This window comes from Sebastes umbrosus, chromosome 10, assembly GCF_015220745.1.
Source record: "Sebastes umbrosus isolate fSebUmb1 chromosome 10, fSebUmb1.pri, whole genome shotgun sequence".
Lineage (NCBI taxonomy): Eukaryota > Metazoa > Chordata > Actinopteri > Perciformes > Sebastidae > Sebastes > Sebastes umbrosus.
Genome location: NC_051278.1, coordinates 22,187,531 through 22,204,816, shown reverse-complemented (window position 1 = coordinate 22,204,816; position 17,286 = coordinate 22,187,531). Strand labels below are relative to the sequence as shown.

Below are 17,286 nucleotides of genomic sequence, written 5' to 3'. Positions count from 1 at the left end.
TTCACTTCTCAGACCCGGAGGTTGCCCATTGTATGCAATGTATGACAGATGGATTGAATTATAATGATGAATTATGGATAAGTGGAATTACTGGTTCAGGAGCTGGATGGCCTGAGGGAAGAAAATATAATACTTTATTAGAAATGATGTCAATCAGTATTTCCCAAAGTCCAAGATGACGTCCTCAAATGTCTTTCTTTTGTTCACAACTCAAATATATTCAGTTTGCTGTCATAGAGGAGTAAAGAAACCAGAAAATATTCACATTTAAGAAGCTGGAATCAGAATATGTTCCCCTTTTTTCTTAAAAAATTACTCAAACCGATTAATCAATTATCAAAACAGTTGGTGATTAATTTACTAGTTGACGACTAATCGTTAAACCGATCATCGTTGCAGCTCTATGATAAATATATACATACAGAGACACACTCATACTATATACCTACAGTATATGCACAAAAAGAAATGTACGGTATGTTGACAAAAGGTATTTATGGTGGAGGCTTGTCAACTAATACCTTGGTTTACTTAGAGTTTAGGTTCTTTATTTAGTCTACTAACTCCTGAGAAAAATATCAGGTCTGTTTGGTTTGCTAAATATTTGACTTTCTTCACCAGCTAAAAGGATTATATGTATTTGGGGATTTTATCCATACTGATACAGCTTCAGAAATCATCAGCAGTTATTTTATTTTTACCTTTTGGAGCCATTAATGTTTGTCTGTAAATGTTTCACTGCAAATAAGCTTAAAGTTGTTTAAAATATTCATGTAATTTAGGGATGCACCGATCTGACTTTTTCAGACCCGATAGCAATACCTTAGCTTTGGGTATAAGCCGATACCGAGTACCGATCTGATACCAGTCTTGTTGATCCGATACCAGCTGCATGCTTCAATGTGTGGAAGTGACTGGGATCATTCTGTTATGTGTAAGGCAACATCAGGCTTGAATTAAACATTGCTTTCTTAACTTTATAAAAAAAAAAAAAAAAAAAAAAAAGGTAACAAATAAATAGATATAAATTTAGTGAATTGCTATTTATTATTAAAGTAATAAATCATCCACCAGCAACTTGCTAAAACATTTTCTAAGTTAACAGGAATAACAATTCAAGTATAAATCGTTTTAATGCAGCATCAAAACCGAAACAGGAATTAAAATTCCAGTATATAATATATAAACATAGAACTGAATTGAATAGATCGGCCCCATTGCCATCAATATTCGATCCAGCTATTTGAGTCAGTATCGGCCCGATATCCTATCCGGTATCGGTGCATCCCTAATGTAATTTTAGCATCTGTCAGATTATTCTGATGGCGTAGGTTGTTGTAGAACAAAACTACAACCCCAACAAAAGTTGTTACAGTCTATGTGCAGCTTTTGGCTCATTCATTCACAGTGTTGTTGTCTTTTTGAATACTGCCACTAGGAGGCACAAAGAAAGAAAATTATAAATCCTACACACAGGAGCTTTAAATAATGTATATCAAACTACATGTATTCCTACTACTAGAAATAGATAAATAAGTGCAAAAAAAACCACTATTCATAGGGGAGCTCTAAACTAAAGAGCGTTGGCTTTAACTCATGTTAACTATGCAAACATAGACCCAAATATGTTTACACCATGATCATGTTCCCACAGTATAATTTGTTTGTTCAAACTATAGCCCTTGCACCCACAAGACAACAGATGTTCAGAGTGTAATATTGTATTCCCAAAATCTAACATCTTCTTGTCACAATGTATTTCTTTAAAAAAAAAAATAATCTTTGTGACTTGTAGTAGGTCTCCCGTCTTGTATGTCAAGTTTGAATGTTCGCATTGACTAAAGAAGTGTAGTATTTATTGTATTGTATTAGACAGTTCAGGTGTACTGTAATAACATGACTTTATACACCATGAGGCAAAGCCATGAACTTCGAAGAAACTTCGAGAAATCTAAGACGTCCGCTAAATCAATACTCCCCGTTTTCATATGAAGCGCATTTCTCCCTGTGCCTCCCTCTCTCTCTGTCTCACTGTCTCTATTACTCCCTCTCGTCATTTCATTTTCTCTCTCTCATCTCAGCTTCTCATTAACACCGCTGCCCTGTTGGCTCCTCGCCTCGTCTGTTCCCCCATTTGTGCAGCTACAGAGCCACTTCTTTTTCCCTTTGCTCGATTCAGCTCCCCTTCAACACCTCTCATAAACAATGTGTCAGATCTATGAAAGTAACTGGGTGTGGGGGAGGGGGCAGGAGACATCCAATTAAAAGCACAATGCATTATTATTTCACAGCTCCCCCTCTTCGCCGTCTCCCGAAGCCCTTCAGATTATATAACAGCTCAGTGTCACCGGAGCCATGTCTGTGGAGGACAAGGGGGTCTTCGCCGATGATGCAGCTCAGCGACTCTGGACTTTCCCCAGCAGCTTGCGTACTACCCCTCACTCCTCCTCTTCCTCCTCCTCCTCCTCCTCCCCATCCTCCTCCTTCCTCTCTCTGCCATATCCACCCACCCATCCACCCACCAGCCCACCCTCTCCCTGCCTTCCTAACACACACATACACACATACACTCAATCACGAATGCACAGGGATTGCAGCAACAGCAGCAGCACAGCGAGATGGAGATCTCCGCTGTGTGTGTGAGTGCCTATTCCCGGTGAGTGCAGGGACAAGAGCGAATGAGTGTCAGTGATGCTTGAATGAGGTGTATAAGGGAGAAGGGAGCACAGTAAAAAGGCAGTAAGGGGGGGGGGATATCAGTGAGGTTTTGAGGCAATGTCTTTCTGCTTTTTTCCCTCTCCCATCCCGATAACCTGAATCTTTGCCGGATGTGCCACAACTATACTCCAGCTGTCACTGCGCCGGCTGCCTCTCTCTCGGTCCTCCCGCAGCCTGTGCGAGCTGCTCCAGTGGCTGGACCGTACCCCGGCACCCACTGAATACATGGATGAACACCGGCTCTACAGGGGATCTGCGCTTTCTCGTCCTTTGCACCTCTGATCTGTTTCTCAAGGTAAGAGTTCTGCTTCCTTTTTTTGGAGTTGCACACATATTTCACAGGTACTGCAAAAAAGAGTGTGGGGGATTCATCTGGTATGCCTTTTTGTAAAATTGAATCAAAGTGGATTATCAGAAGCATGCGTGAATTATGATGAAAAAGTCTTTTGGGTGATACATGCATGTGTATGATCCCTGTATGCATGAGATATGGATAAATTAGGGAGGGGGGGCATTTCTGCACCCAAGCACTGAAAGGTTTAATGACTAATCAGGAGAACATGTCAAGGTTTTTCTACACAATTGAAAAAAATGAAGATGAGCGGTGATGTAATTTGACTTTGATTTATATATACTTATTAGAATGTGCGCCTTTGCAGCCTTTGCCAAACATGCAGTATTTATCTGATGATGCAGAGGCTGATTATCGAGATTGCTGTACTTGTGAATTGCCTGGGCTTGATAGTGAAGAATATTGATGAGCGCCCCACTAATAGACTATTGTAACGTTGCGCTGTAATAGACTGCCCGAATGATGACCATTTATTGGAAAACACCTATCGCATTAAGTGGCGTAGACTATATGACAAATTCGTATTAGATGAGTGATATGCTCCTCAAGGCTGGATTTGATGAAAAAGGTGGATTCAGACTTATCATGACTAATGACATGTGTGATCTAGGGAGCTCTGGAATACTGCATCACATACAGGGCTGCACTTATATTTGCTCTCAGTCGTTGCCTCCCCCCAGCCCTCCCTCCTCTCTCCATCTCTCTCTCTCTCCCTCTATTTTCTACATGTCATTCCTTGACTACCTGTATTTACAGGAAACACAGACGAGGTACAGCTTTAAGGTGCCAAAACACACCGTGGCTTGTCTATCTCAGCATCTTTTTCACTTGTAAATCATCTTCTATATTACACCCGAGTCAATCATCAGATCGACCTGAGTACACATGTATGCCCATAGCCCAACCCCGGACTAATCGATGAACTCATCAGGGGGATGCACTACAGATGTAAGCTCTGAAGTGTCAGAGGCAGAGACTGTCTTTGCTGTTATTTTATACAAAAAGAGTGCCAAACCAGCAGGGGAAAAAAAAAACACAATGCCCTTCTGCATATCAGCATCTCCAAACTTCCTCTTCCCAGGGATCCATTTCACAGCCAGTGCTCTCATCCCGGAGATAGAGGGATGGGACCCTTTTAAAACCTCCCGCTATTCCCCATAACAGAAAGTGCTGCTCAGTGATAAATCTTTTAAGCCAATGTCATAAAGCAAACTTTCACAGGTGTAGCCGGCAGCCCGGATAGATACAGATAGCTCTGGACGACTGCTGGAATAAGACGGTGTGTGTGTGTGTGTGTTTATCTATGTGTGTGTCTGCATGACTGTGGAGATCTCAGAATTGGCTGGGATTGTTTTCAAAAATTGAACAAAAGACAATATAAAAATCTGGGACCAAAGGGGCTTGCATTGTCGCTGGAAGAAGAAGAGCGTGATTGTGTGTTGAGGAAAAAAGATTACTGCAACGCGGAGGGTGTAGGGGCCGGAACCTATACTGTACAATTGCACTATAGGAATGCACACGACTAGGCACGCACACAACCTTATGGATTGGACAAAGGCAGCGATATCTCGTCCTTTTACATTGTGCATAGTTGGTGCAATGTCACGCTCTGTAATTTATGCAAATAATAGAGAAAAAATTCCTCATGCAAAATGGATACATTGCACAGCAGCAATGCATACAGTGGAATGCATGCACGGCATCAAAGCATTCACCTTGTGACGCACACTTGTTTTAGCACATATTACTCAAATGATGAGCATTGACGAACATCCCGTGTTCATGATTGTATTGATGGTGCAGCGGAGTTTACTATGTTAGAGGCCGCTATAATTACATTACTTAGCCATTATTGAGAGTGGCTAGACAGTGTTATCCCATGTAAATACCCCACAGATGCACTTCAGTAATTATTGCGTTGCTGCGGCGCTGTCAAGGATGTAAGGCGATCTAAGCAAAGCCGCCCCTTTCTCTCTGCTTTGCGATGGAGCATAAATCATGAGTCAGCAGTGTTGTAGGCCTGCTATTGCAAGGAAAAATGGATCCAACCTCCCCATTAACATTTTGTACAAACAACCACAACGTTGTGGTCGTAATAAATCAATCATGATACTGTAGTGAAATGTGTTTTTTTTTTTCTCTCATACATGCAGCATTTTAGCGTGAAGAACTGAAGGGCAATTGGAACAGACAACGTGGTCTGCCTGGGTACATAAGGAGATTTCAGAGGATTACTTTTGCAATTTTAGAGTCAATGCATTATTCATAATCCTTTGGATAGCTGAGGCCAAATCAGGGAAGGACCTCAGGTCATTAGCAGAGATATAGCTTCCTTTGAGAAGAAGAGGAGGAGGAGGAGAAAGACGGCGACAACGACGATGAGGCGAAGGAGATTCTCGCTGAACCGTCTGAATATATATTCATGTGTCACGTCAGTCTCTGTGTATCTGACTTCCAACAATAATAAGTCATTGAAGAGCTTTTCTTGATTCCCTTTTTGCGAATTACCATTCGGCTGCTTTACATGCCTTACATGGCTGCATGAGAAATTGTATGCACTTAGAGCAGACTTCCTGCAGATGTGATTACCTTTTCAGTGGTGTGAGATTGGTATTTCTGAGTGTGAAATAGTATGATCTCGTGTGAATCAGCCCCGAACAAATTTCCTTTTTACCCATGGAACCGCTTCTGACAAACAACTTGCGCTAAAATCAAAGTGCATACTAAGCTATGTTTCAGAACAAATACCACCCCCCAATAAAATTCAGCTGCTCTAAATTCCAAAACAACTGTGCGTAAATTCATGACACAGCATACCGTATTGTTCGTGTATAATGAGATTGAGCCTAGTTGCTTTTTTTTTTTTTTTCTCATCTGGCACTGAATGCATTGCAGTGACTGAAGTGACACTAGAAGCTGTTGGCATGTCGTTTCCTTTCCAGCATTAATAGGAACCGAGATGAAACATAGTTGCCTCTAAATATATTCTGTTTCATCAACAGTTTGAGCTGATGGGAGGTTACAGTGGACAGTCTGCAAGGTGAAACACATGGCAGGACTCCCAAGAAATACAACCTCATAGTTTTTATTATCAGTCCTGGTCTGCTGGTGTGTGCGTGTGTGTGTGTGCGTGTACATGTGTCTGTGTTTGTGCACACGCTCCGTAAGATGCTGGCGAAGGCCTCTATTTGAAAAGGTGACAGCAAGGCGCACACACACTAATACGAACATATACAAGTGCCCATATTTCAACTTGATATCACCCCAAAGCGTGTAATAGACCCGCCTGTCCACCAGAAGAAAGCGTGTCAGTGTCACGTTTTGCCTCGCCAAGGCCTGAATATTACACGCGTGTATGAAGGTGCAGTACCAGCAGGGGGGAACAAAACCACTCACTTAGGCTTAGGCAACAAAAGCACTTAGTTAGGTTTAGGCAACACAACTAGGCAACAAAAACCACTTAGTTAAGTTTAGGAAACAAAACCAGGCAACTAAACCCCTTAGTTAGGTTTAGGAAACAAAACATGGCAACAAAACCACTTAGTTAGGTTTAGGCAACAAAGCCAGGCAACAAAACCACATGGTTAGATTTAGGCAACAAAACCACATAGTTAGGTTAAAGCAACAAAACCACACACTTGGGTTTAGGCAAAAAAACACATAGTTAGGTTTAGGCAAAAAAAAAACACTGACTTAGGTTTAGGCAACAAAACCACTTAGTTAGGTTTAGGAAAAACATCATGATTGGGCTTAAAATAAGTAAAATGTGTGCGGAAACACGTCACAAACGTCACTAGCGTAACTATAACAAGTTATAAGAAAGTTCCTTTGTTTGTTGGACCCATCCACCTCCCATCCTGCCCACCATAAGCAGTCTTTTCCCTTTTTATTCTACGTTACTAGCTCTGAGCGCAGCATGTTGACGTGGCTACATTAACATTGCGGTCAGTACAGAACACATGGTGTGAAAATGACACGGCTAAAGCAAGAACGGCGTTCTTATTACACGCTTTTGCCTTGAGCATTTTCGTGTATAAGGAAGCACACATCGCTCTCCGCTATCGTTTTTCTCTTCGGCGAATGGCGATTTGCCCACTGACTGCTTATCTCCATGAATGGAGTTGCTGCTTCTAGAAACTCGTCTTGTCTTGGCTTCATCGCTGGGACAGATCGCCATGACACCTGCTTCTCGCCTGCTTCTAGTGCCTTGGCGTTGGCTGCAGTGAGCGGTGTTCAGCAGCAACCAGTCTGGCCAGTCAGTTCTGACGCTTTGATGTGAAGCTTCGCTACAATGAGAACGGGCCAGACCTCGAGGTCGACATCGATGAAGTCCTCGTTCCAGCTGCCAATGCTCCGCTACTGTCTTAGATCAGCAACCTGCGGAAGCCCGCCGCGATATCTCTTTGCTGGAACTTTCAGGTGGCGATGACCACTGCAGCGGAGCGTGTTGGGCTTCAATTGCCCCCCCCTTGCTCCCACCCAAGCAGGTGGATTTCGTGCGACCAGGCTACATATGAGTGTATGTACACTCGCACCAAAAAAATGCAGAGTCACATGGAACAAACAGTTTTGCCATCTTTAAAAAGTGTGTATTCTTTTGAAATGTCACTGAGTTTCTCGTTCACGTTTAGTCATTATGTCACTCGAGCTCGACATGCGCTGCAGATCAACCGCAGACCAGAAATTAACATCCATCTTATCCACCCGTGCTTTTCCTTTTTACTAATTTCACGGGAGTCGTGAAACTGACAGTAAGGAAATGTCTCCTCAGTATAAATTTCCCCACCAGAACAATCACATTGATGGATTTACAATGTCTCCGAATGATAAAACATGATTACTTTCAGAGAAGCGACGACACCATGAATAGCTTGCTTTTGTGTGGTAATAAATGATTCATTGGAGTTTATTTATCGCGTGGTGTCTTGTCATATGAAAATGATTAACCGGCTCTTTCTGATGTTTCCTTTCAACCATATCAGACATCATTTCATTTCCTTGTGCTGCTTGATGTATTTCAAGCTATGAACCGCGTTTCATCACTGAGGAGACAGAAAATGCAATATTTCTCATTTGATCATATGGACCGTAATTTGAAACTCTGCTTGGGGAGTGACTACAGCAGCAAGCTGTTTTATTATGAACATCATTTTTAGCTCTTGTGTGTGATCAAAGCGGTGTGTGACTTATTACATAATCAATATAAATCAAACTATGTCATTGGAAATATGTAAAAATAAAAGAAAGGTTTTGTAAAAATGAAAGTGATTTAAACTATTTTTGTAATGAGGAATAAAGCTAAGAAATTAGTTTCTAATTAAATGAGAAATTTATGTTAATGATTGGTGCATCAATAGTACTGTATGACGGTAATTAAACAAGATACATCCTATAAATGAAGCAGATCGATTCTAGCTCATCGTAATGCTGCATTTACAAACACAAGACGTTCTTTTATTGATTTATCGATTATGAACAACTACGGTTTGAATTCTTCAAAGTAGTTATTTCAGTTTCTATCATTAAACTGTTGTACAAACCCGTGGTTTATGAATGCTAAAACAGTTGTTCGAAAAAATATGCTTCACACTTTTTGGAGACTTTAACACTCCTACTCTAAATCGAAAAATGTTTCTCATTTACAAATATGTCCAAGTAATTTCAAGCCATCGATAAAACGTATTCAATCACTTTGTTTTGTTCCTCAAGCCTTAATAAAAAAAAAGTTGTAACTAACAGTAATCTGTAAACATTTAAAGTTTAAGGTCAGTTCAGTCAGCCAACTCTTGTGGAACCGATTTATTATGTGATCGCAGAGTTGTGTACAGACTTTTTATTTGGTGTCTGGGCTCTGACCTCGTCAGTCCGCTCAGCACAGCAGAGATTGGGGAGTGAAGATAATAAATTTCCCCCCGGGGAGTTTAGACTCAGAGCTTACAGGTGGATACGAGTGGAGGAGCCCAACACCAGCTATTATGTAGAGTCTAGTATGTGTGGGCCAGAGCTGCTGTGTGGTCATTCCCTTTGCCAGGGACCTCAGACTACAAGGGGATTATACTATACCCTAATCACCCGCCCCACAGCTATTCCTTAACGAAACACCTCCAATTATTGTGGGGAACATACTATCAGGCAATCTAAATGCAGAAAAATACAAAAAAAATAATCTTAAGAAATGTTATGTAGCATTGATAAGGTAAGTGGGTAGATATACAGGAAGCTTGAGGTTGGCAATGAGTGCAGCTGAGTGTACCGGCATAGAGCAGAGAACAGGAGCTCAGCAGTTTAGATGTAATTATGATACGAAGAACCATAAAGCGAGCTGTCACATAAACCCATTTGTTTGAGTTGGAATGTTTCTGTAATGTATAGCTGAATCTGTGTGGATAAAATGTAAATGCGACTCCACACAAAGAGTTTCCCATGAAGCCAAGAGAACGGGCCGCGAGCAATGCGGCAGAGTGTTTAAATCACTATCAAGCTCATGTACACTGTTACCCTCTAAGAGAGATCGGAGTCTACAGTGATCCAATAGGAAACCCCAAAAATGACATGAGCCCAGGGGGAAATAAGCCATAAAGCCAATTGAGCCCAAAACACTTAATACTGAAACATGAGTATTTCTATTTCACCTCTACACAAATCAATAACATAAATGAGTCATCATGCATTTGTAAAATAAAAGCCAAAAAGAAAAAAGGGAGAATAAGAGACCATAGGGAGAACAATAACAGACAGCAGCTTATAGTTTATTGTAAAGTGCACAAACATCTCCTGAACGACATGAACTCACATTAAATATGTTAAGATAATCGGCAAATACTTAGCTGGATGAGGTAAAACAGTGATCTGGCATCTTGACAGCGCTAACACCCCAAGTTAGTTAACAGCAGAACTGTGCTACAAGCTTGAGCTGTGTATTATTTGAGGCTGACAACTGACATAAGTCAATGAGTTTCTGAATGGTGGCAGCTGGAGCAAGGTGCGTAGCGCGCTTAACACAATTATTATTCCAAAAAGGTGTCCCGAAGCAAGTGATCAGACTTTTGGCAGGCGAGCTCGCTTTTGAAAAATGACTGTACATAACTACCAGTTGCAATTGTTGGCAGAGTTAGCAATGAGCTGTGCTGCAAGAAAGGCTAGAAGAACAAAACATTGGGCAAGGTATAGAGTTGTGAAGTGGAAGGAGCTTATTCAGGCGCCCGTGGTCCTGGAAAAGAAGGAAGTTCCATTAATTTTCTCTATAGACGACGTTAGGTGACTCACAGTCGGAGCACTTCTAAAGCTTGGATGGAATTGAAACTCTCCGGGTTGAATCATCCGTACAAAAAATAATCAACTGTTATTTATTATCTGGTTCTTTAATAAAAAATTGAGGCTGAATGATTTTGAAAAAATATCTAATTGACTGATATTGCAATTGTGATGTGATTTGTGATGTTAGAGGGAAATGATCATTTCTACATCATTATTCTTGTTTTCATTGAATACATATCAAAATGATTAAGGTGTCATTTCTGCAGGGATCTACCAAACAAAGATGTTTTCATAACGTTCAAAATTTACGCTAGATTTTGGTGGGGAAAAATTGGCATGGCCATTTTCAAAGGGGTCCCTTGACCTCTGACCTCAAGATATGTGAATGAAAATGGGTTCTATGGGTACCCACGAGTCTCCCCTTTACAGACATGCCCACTTTATGATAATCACATGCAGTTTGGGGCAAGTCATAGTCAGGTCAGCACACTGACACACTGACAGCTGTTGTTGCATGTTGGGCTTGAGTTTGAGTTTACCATGTTATGATTTGAGCATATTTTTTATGCTAAATGCAGTACCTGTGAGGGTTTCTGTGTTGTTAATTTATTTTCAGTAATGAAAATATACATACATTTGCATAAAGCAAGCATATTTGCCCACTCCCATGTTGATAAGAGTATTAAATACTTGACAAATCTCCCTTTAAGGTTAATTTTGAGCAGATCAAAAATGTGTGATTAATTTGCAATTAATCGGGATTAACTATTTTAAGTGATTGACATTCCAATTTTTTATCTTTGTCGTATTGTAGTTTAAAACGTTTTACTTTTGGCATATTTCCAAATGTGTATTGATAAATACTGTACTGTAAATGTTGGATCTTCGATTTGGATCACGGATCACAGATTGTGTCTTTAATAAAGGTTAATAATGTGTTACCAGAATTTTAAGTTAAAGTCCCAGAGGAGAAAAGAATAATTTGTTATAGTATCTTACTGGTGTGATTATAGATCAGATTCCTTCCCGCTAGATAACAGAGTAACACACACTTTTTTCTCTTTACCTTTTTTCAGGAAATATGGTGAGCAAAGAAGACACCAAATGCGTTGTTCTCTCAAATTCAGAAGATTCCGATTCAGAGACAGGCCATTCACACAGCCTTGACGCACAATCTGGACCAGAATCAGGCAAGCAGCAGGTGAAGAAGAGAAACAAGGCCTTACAAGTGCGTTTTAAGGATATCTGTGAAGCTCAGAATGAGCGTCGGGCAAAACGCTCCAGATCCATTTCCTGCAAAGTGACGCACCGAAAGTACATGACCATGCCTGCCAGACGCTCTATTCCAAACGTGACCAAGAGTACTGGTGTCCAGACCTCGCCGGACCTCACTAAGCGATACAAGACTTTCCCTTTCGAGAGGAAAAAGGGACATACATTTAAACATACTGCTTTGGTGGAAGATTATAAAGGACAAAACAATGGGTTTTTGAGTGATATAAAGACAGCAGGAGAGGATGGACAACCTATCGGGGAGTCCTCTAAGTACAAGGGTAAGATTGTGGGGCAGACAAAAGCACTGCTTCACCACACTGATGACAGCAGTGATACAGAGGATTTGCTTTCCAGTGCCAACTGCGTGGACGGACCCTCCTGTCCAGACTCTTCACATTTCTCGGAAGAGTGCCATCCGAGCAGCCCTCCTTCCAAAAGCGAAACAGAGTACCAGGTTTGTGGGACAAGGACCAAACACAAAGGATTACCCAAAGAAGACATGGACGCTGGCACTTCCTCAAAGCGCCAGCTGGCTAAGTCAGAGTTTTCACAGGACAAGTCAAAGGGCGCTGGCCCTGGTGCCTGGAACTCTTTGACACAGGTGGAGTCTTTAGGAAGCCCGTCTGTGAGCTGTAAACGGAAAAAGGGTACGCAGCTAAGCGAACAGCAGTCGCAGACACTTCCCCATAGTGCCAAATGTTCTGTGCAGTCACAAGGGCAGTGTCGGACAAGGCATGTGTCAGCCTCCTCTAAACTCCAGCAAACAGTTGGGGGGGATGAGGGCTTTCCTCCCAGAGACACACGCGCCCCAGGCATGGGGAGCAGCCAGCAGATAATGCCCTTATCTGGAGACAAGGATATCAAAGCACAGCTGCAGGCCATGGAGAGCCTCATCAACTCGAGCCAGGAGACCATCAAGGTCCTACTTGGAGTTATTCAGGAGCTGGAGAAGGGTGAAGCGCAGAGAGAGGGGTGAGTACAGTAAGCTTTACACACTTTTATACATGCAATATACATTGTACACAGATGCACATTTCACAGTGTGCTGTCAGGAAAAAACTATGATAACAGGTAATTCTAATCTATTACACCAGGAGTCTTAGTCTTCAATCTCGTGGCTTTGGTCATCATTTCTATACGTTGTACTCACCACCAAAGATGCTAAGATCTGGGAACACAGCAACATCAGTACAACCACACCAATAAATACAAGCAGTCATTGTTGTAAACAAGCCAACAGTTAAGCCAGATTACTTTAACCGCTTTATTTGGAGTTAAAACCAAAAGACAGAGAAAGAAATGTTGGCAATAATCCCTCATCTCACAGGAAAACTGTGTGGGCGGCAAGTATGATATGTCAAATTTGAACCAGGAAATCGGTCTTTAAACTGTGATGGGCAGTTTTTTTTGTATTGACTTTAAAGTTTGTTTTTGGTTTCTCTTCCAGATAAGTTTAAGCATAAGGAGGATTGTTTGAAACCTGTATAGTTGTCTGACTGTTGGGGTTTCTTGCCTCGTCAGATTTCTTTTTAGCGATGTCACTGTGTTCCCAGATTTTAGCAATTCACTTAAGTGCAATTTTATTATGAACAGTTACAAATGAGGTGCTAAACTAGAAAAATAAGACCTAAATGATCCTTTAACTAGACAAAGTCTACATCCTAGGGCTGTGTATTGGCAAGAATCTGGCACTACGACACGTACGATGCGATACAGGGGCTACTATTCAATATATTGTGATACTGTAAGCAAGACAATATATTGCCCTTTTTTAATCTAATTTTAGGAAAACTGTCATAGTATAAAGAACACACCGCCATACAGTATGCATGAAATCTGAGTTAAAAAAAAGTTTACTTTTTTATGCAATCAGAACAGTGGGATCTGTATTTGCATTTATCACAGTCCCTGTCACATCCAACATTATTGCACTACTTTTTGTGCAACCACAGCAACTGTCTGTCACGAATCTTTGCATGTAAACTATTAATTAAAAATCGATACAGTCTTTTTAAGAATCGATATCACAAAACACAATATTACGATACTCACGTGTATTCATGATCGGAAATTATATGCAAGTGGCTGCTAGATTTGCTTCGACCACCAGACAAAAAAGCAATGGTGATCTATTGAGAGGCTGGTCAAATTTTGGAAACCACCAGCCACAGTGGCAGGTAGACAAAAAAGTTAATATCCAACCCTGCATGTATCGATATTTTCCTACACCATTGCTACATCCAGCGTACCATCGGGCTCACATCAGTGTGCTAACATGCTCACATCAGTCTGACATTGCTGTTATTGTTAATGTTTAGCAGGTATAATGTTTACCATAGATATTTCAATAAAGCCCAAAAAAGTCAACCTCATGGTGGCGATAGAAGAAACATCAGGGGATCACAAACGTCATTAGGCTTCATCCTCTGAGAACCATGAATATCTGAGCAAAATGTAGTGCCAATCCTTCAAGTTCCTTTAAGTAGATTGAGATATTTCACTGAATAAGAGAAAACGTATTACTTAAAAGTCAGATGATCACCGAGCCGTAGCGCTAGCATGGCTAAAACATTCTACGAGTGGTGTGATATGTTCAACCATCGAGGTGTAATGGGGCATTTCAAATACACAGCACAATGCATGTTAATACTGTCTCTCTGTGTCATTTTAATGCAAGGGCAAGTGTGCTCCCAATAATTCTTAATGTGTCATATTTCATTAGAGCCGTACCTGTAAAGGAGAAAAATTCATTAACTAGCTTCATAAAGTCCTCGAGCCATGTCCACGGCCAGGCTCCTACAGCAGAGATATTGTACGAATCAATGTACTCCATTTCTAAAGCCCATAGCAACACAAAGCAAATTGTATTTTAAGTTTTATCCATATCCAGTTCGAGGAAAAGGCACCCCGGTGTGACTCTGTGGAACTTAGTTGTAAAGGACCAATTAGTGCAGCCTCATAACGCTTTGCCTTTCATCTCCACGAAACTGTGCCTTCGTATAGTGCCCACACTGTGTTGTGTTCATTCAGCGTTATTAGAGAGGTGCAGTTACAGGACGCAAAGCAATGCCTTCCACAGTACTCTTACCATTTTGGCATGGCTGGACAGTCAGATAGCCTTCTTTAAAGCTACTTTTTGAGATGAATCCAACTAAAAGCCTCCCTGTTCTCACCGGGAATAAATACATGATGCCCAGTGATTTTTAAGCCCACAGCTTTTAGCATACATACATTCAGTGAAAGGATAAAGTAGTCCATTGGTCCAGTAAAGGTATAGGCACAATGTTTGTAAGAAGGGATTTTATTCATAGGCGTTATCTCCACTTCTAGGGCTGTCAATCGATTGAAATATTTAATCGTGAATAATCACGAATTAATGGCACATTTTTCGTTGTCTGTTCAAAATGTACCTTAAAGGGAGATTTGTCAAGTATGTAATACTCTTATCAACATAGAGTGGGGCAATATGCTTGCTTTATGCAAATGTATGTATATATTTATTACTGAAAATCAATTAACAACACAAAACAATGACAGATATGGTCCAGAAACCCTCACAGGTACTGCATTTAGCATAAAAAAGATGCTCAAATCATAACATGGGGAACTTTGACAGCCCTTGAAATTACAGTATTACAAAATATGCCACTTCTCCATTTGACTTGGGGATTTTACTTCCTGCCCCTCACATGTCCCATGAGCCTTTTACAGGCGAGAAACATATTACGTGCAAAAGTACAAGAGCTCAAAACAATGCATGTGCTTGTCATCTGTTTCACATCCCTTTACTGTAAGATTGATGAAGTCACGCGAAATGTTGGATAGTCATCAGTGACATCCTGCAAAGAGGAAACACCATTCAAACCATGTGCTTGTCATCTCTTTCACAGTGGGTCAGTGACACTTGACAATGCTTGATGTTAGGCACTTATGATATTACTAAGGCTGTCAAAGTTAACACTTTAATAACGCATTAACGCAACTTGCAATTTTTAGGTTGTAGCGGGCTCAGTTTTAAAGCTAGAGTGAAGATACTTGAACCATATGAAACTGGAAAAACCTAAGGAATCGCTCAATATGTGCTAAATTTTGGCGAGGAAAAACCTACATGGCCATTTTCAAAGGGGTCCCTTGACCTCTGACTTCAAGATATGTGAATGAAAATGGGTTGTATGAGTACCCACAGAAGTCTCCCCTTTACAGACATGCCCACTTTATGATAATCACATGCAGTTTGGGGCAAGTCCTAGTCAAATCAGTACACTGACACACTGACAGCTGTTGTTGCCTGTTGGGCTGCAGTTTGCCATGTTATGATTTGAGCATATTTCTTATGCCAAATGCAGTACCTGTGAGGGTTTCTGGACAATATTTGTCATTGTTTTGTGTTGTTAATTGATTTCCAATAATATATTTATATATATATATACATACATTTGCATTAAGCAGTATATTTATCCAATCCCATGTTGATAAGAGTATTAAATACTCGACAAATCTCCCTTTAAGGTAGATAAAAAATGAACGATTAATTCGTGATTAATCCCGATTCAATATTTTGTGAGTTTGAGTGACAGCCCTAGATATTATAATTTCATAACTGAATATATCTTAAAACCCTGAAACATAAACTGCAGTGTTCAAGGTTTTTATCTCAAAGTGGTTGCAAGACAGACAACAACACAGTTACACACAGAATATTAGTCTTTTGCATGACCTCGTTTTTCAGTCCATAGCTCGTTATTTTTTCTACATTATGTGTGATGCATGTCAACTTTAGGTTATACTATATTGATAAAATTGCCACAATACTGTTATAGGATTAGATATGAAGGTCTCTAACCATGCGAGTCACGATGCTGCAGTAAAAAATGTCTGCTGTGTCTGTAGACTATATACAAATCACGTGTATAATATAGGATGACATACAGTATTTACCCAGAATTTAAAACAGTTTGAGACAAAGCGTCCTGATGTGATTGTAGTTTTCCACCACAGGTTATCAATGAAAACAAAATAATATGCAGTGCTCATGCAGGCAGAGCAGCAGCCACGTAGGCAGGGGGTGTGGACAGTAAAAGTGGAATGACGAGGGCAGAACATATCCCAGGACAGCTGACGTGGGCAGACAACGCAGCAGCGAATCTGTGCCAACAAATAGTCGGCTTAGAGAGCGACTTTCAGAGGTGCAGTTATTTTTTTTTTCCCCCATGAAGCATCTATGAAGTCTTTCTCTGCGACATTCTGTGCTTTTTAATACACTGACACTATACTGGGTCATGAGCATTTTACCCTGAATGGGAAGTGTGCTGAGTACACGCGGTGATTATGAATTTAGGTTAATACGTTTTGATTATCAGAGCGAAGCTCTTTAAATTACAAGGATGTACATGAAAAGCCAGGCAGCAAGCACAGCGTTAGTGTGGACCTTGTCTGTGCGGTGAGTTACTGTCCTTGCTCACAGCTGTTCAGAGAGACTTCATTTGGTAGCAGGGCAGGATGGATGAACTTGTTGACCTTGAGCTCCCATCAGCATTTTCGATCCACGCGCTTGCTCTCTCTCCCCCGATGAGGTCACCTCTCATGTCATGGCGAGCGGTTGAGGTCCAAGCCCTCCACATGTCATCCAACAGGGCGAAGGGGGCTGCCGTGACAGCAAGTAATTACATGTGCGGCTCTAACAC

General features: G+C 40.9%; 1 protein-coding gene across 1 annotated transcript in view; it reads left to right on the top strand.

The window, feature by feature from the left end:
• The first annotated feature begins 2,322 nt into the window (after positions 1-2,322).
• LOC119495114 (inhibitory synaptic factor 2A-like) overlaps positions 2,323-17,286 on the top strand; it is a 31,602-nt gene continuing 16,638 nt past the window's right edge. Inside the window, exons 1-3 of the mRNA XM_037781336.1 lie at positions 2,323-2,656; positions 2,851-3,013; positions 11,404-12,574. Of these exons, the coding sequence (XP_037637264.1) occupies positions 11,409-12,574 (1,166 nt within the window). The 5' untranslated portion in view covers positions 2,323-2,656; positions 2,851-3,013; positions 11,404-11,408. The remainder of the gene's footprint in view (positions 2,657-2,850; positions 3,014-11,403; positions 12,575-17,286) is intronic.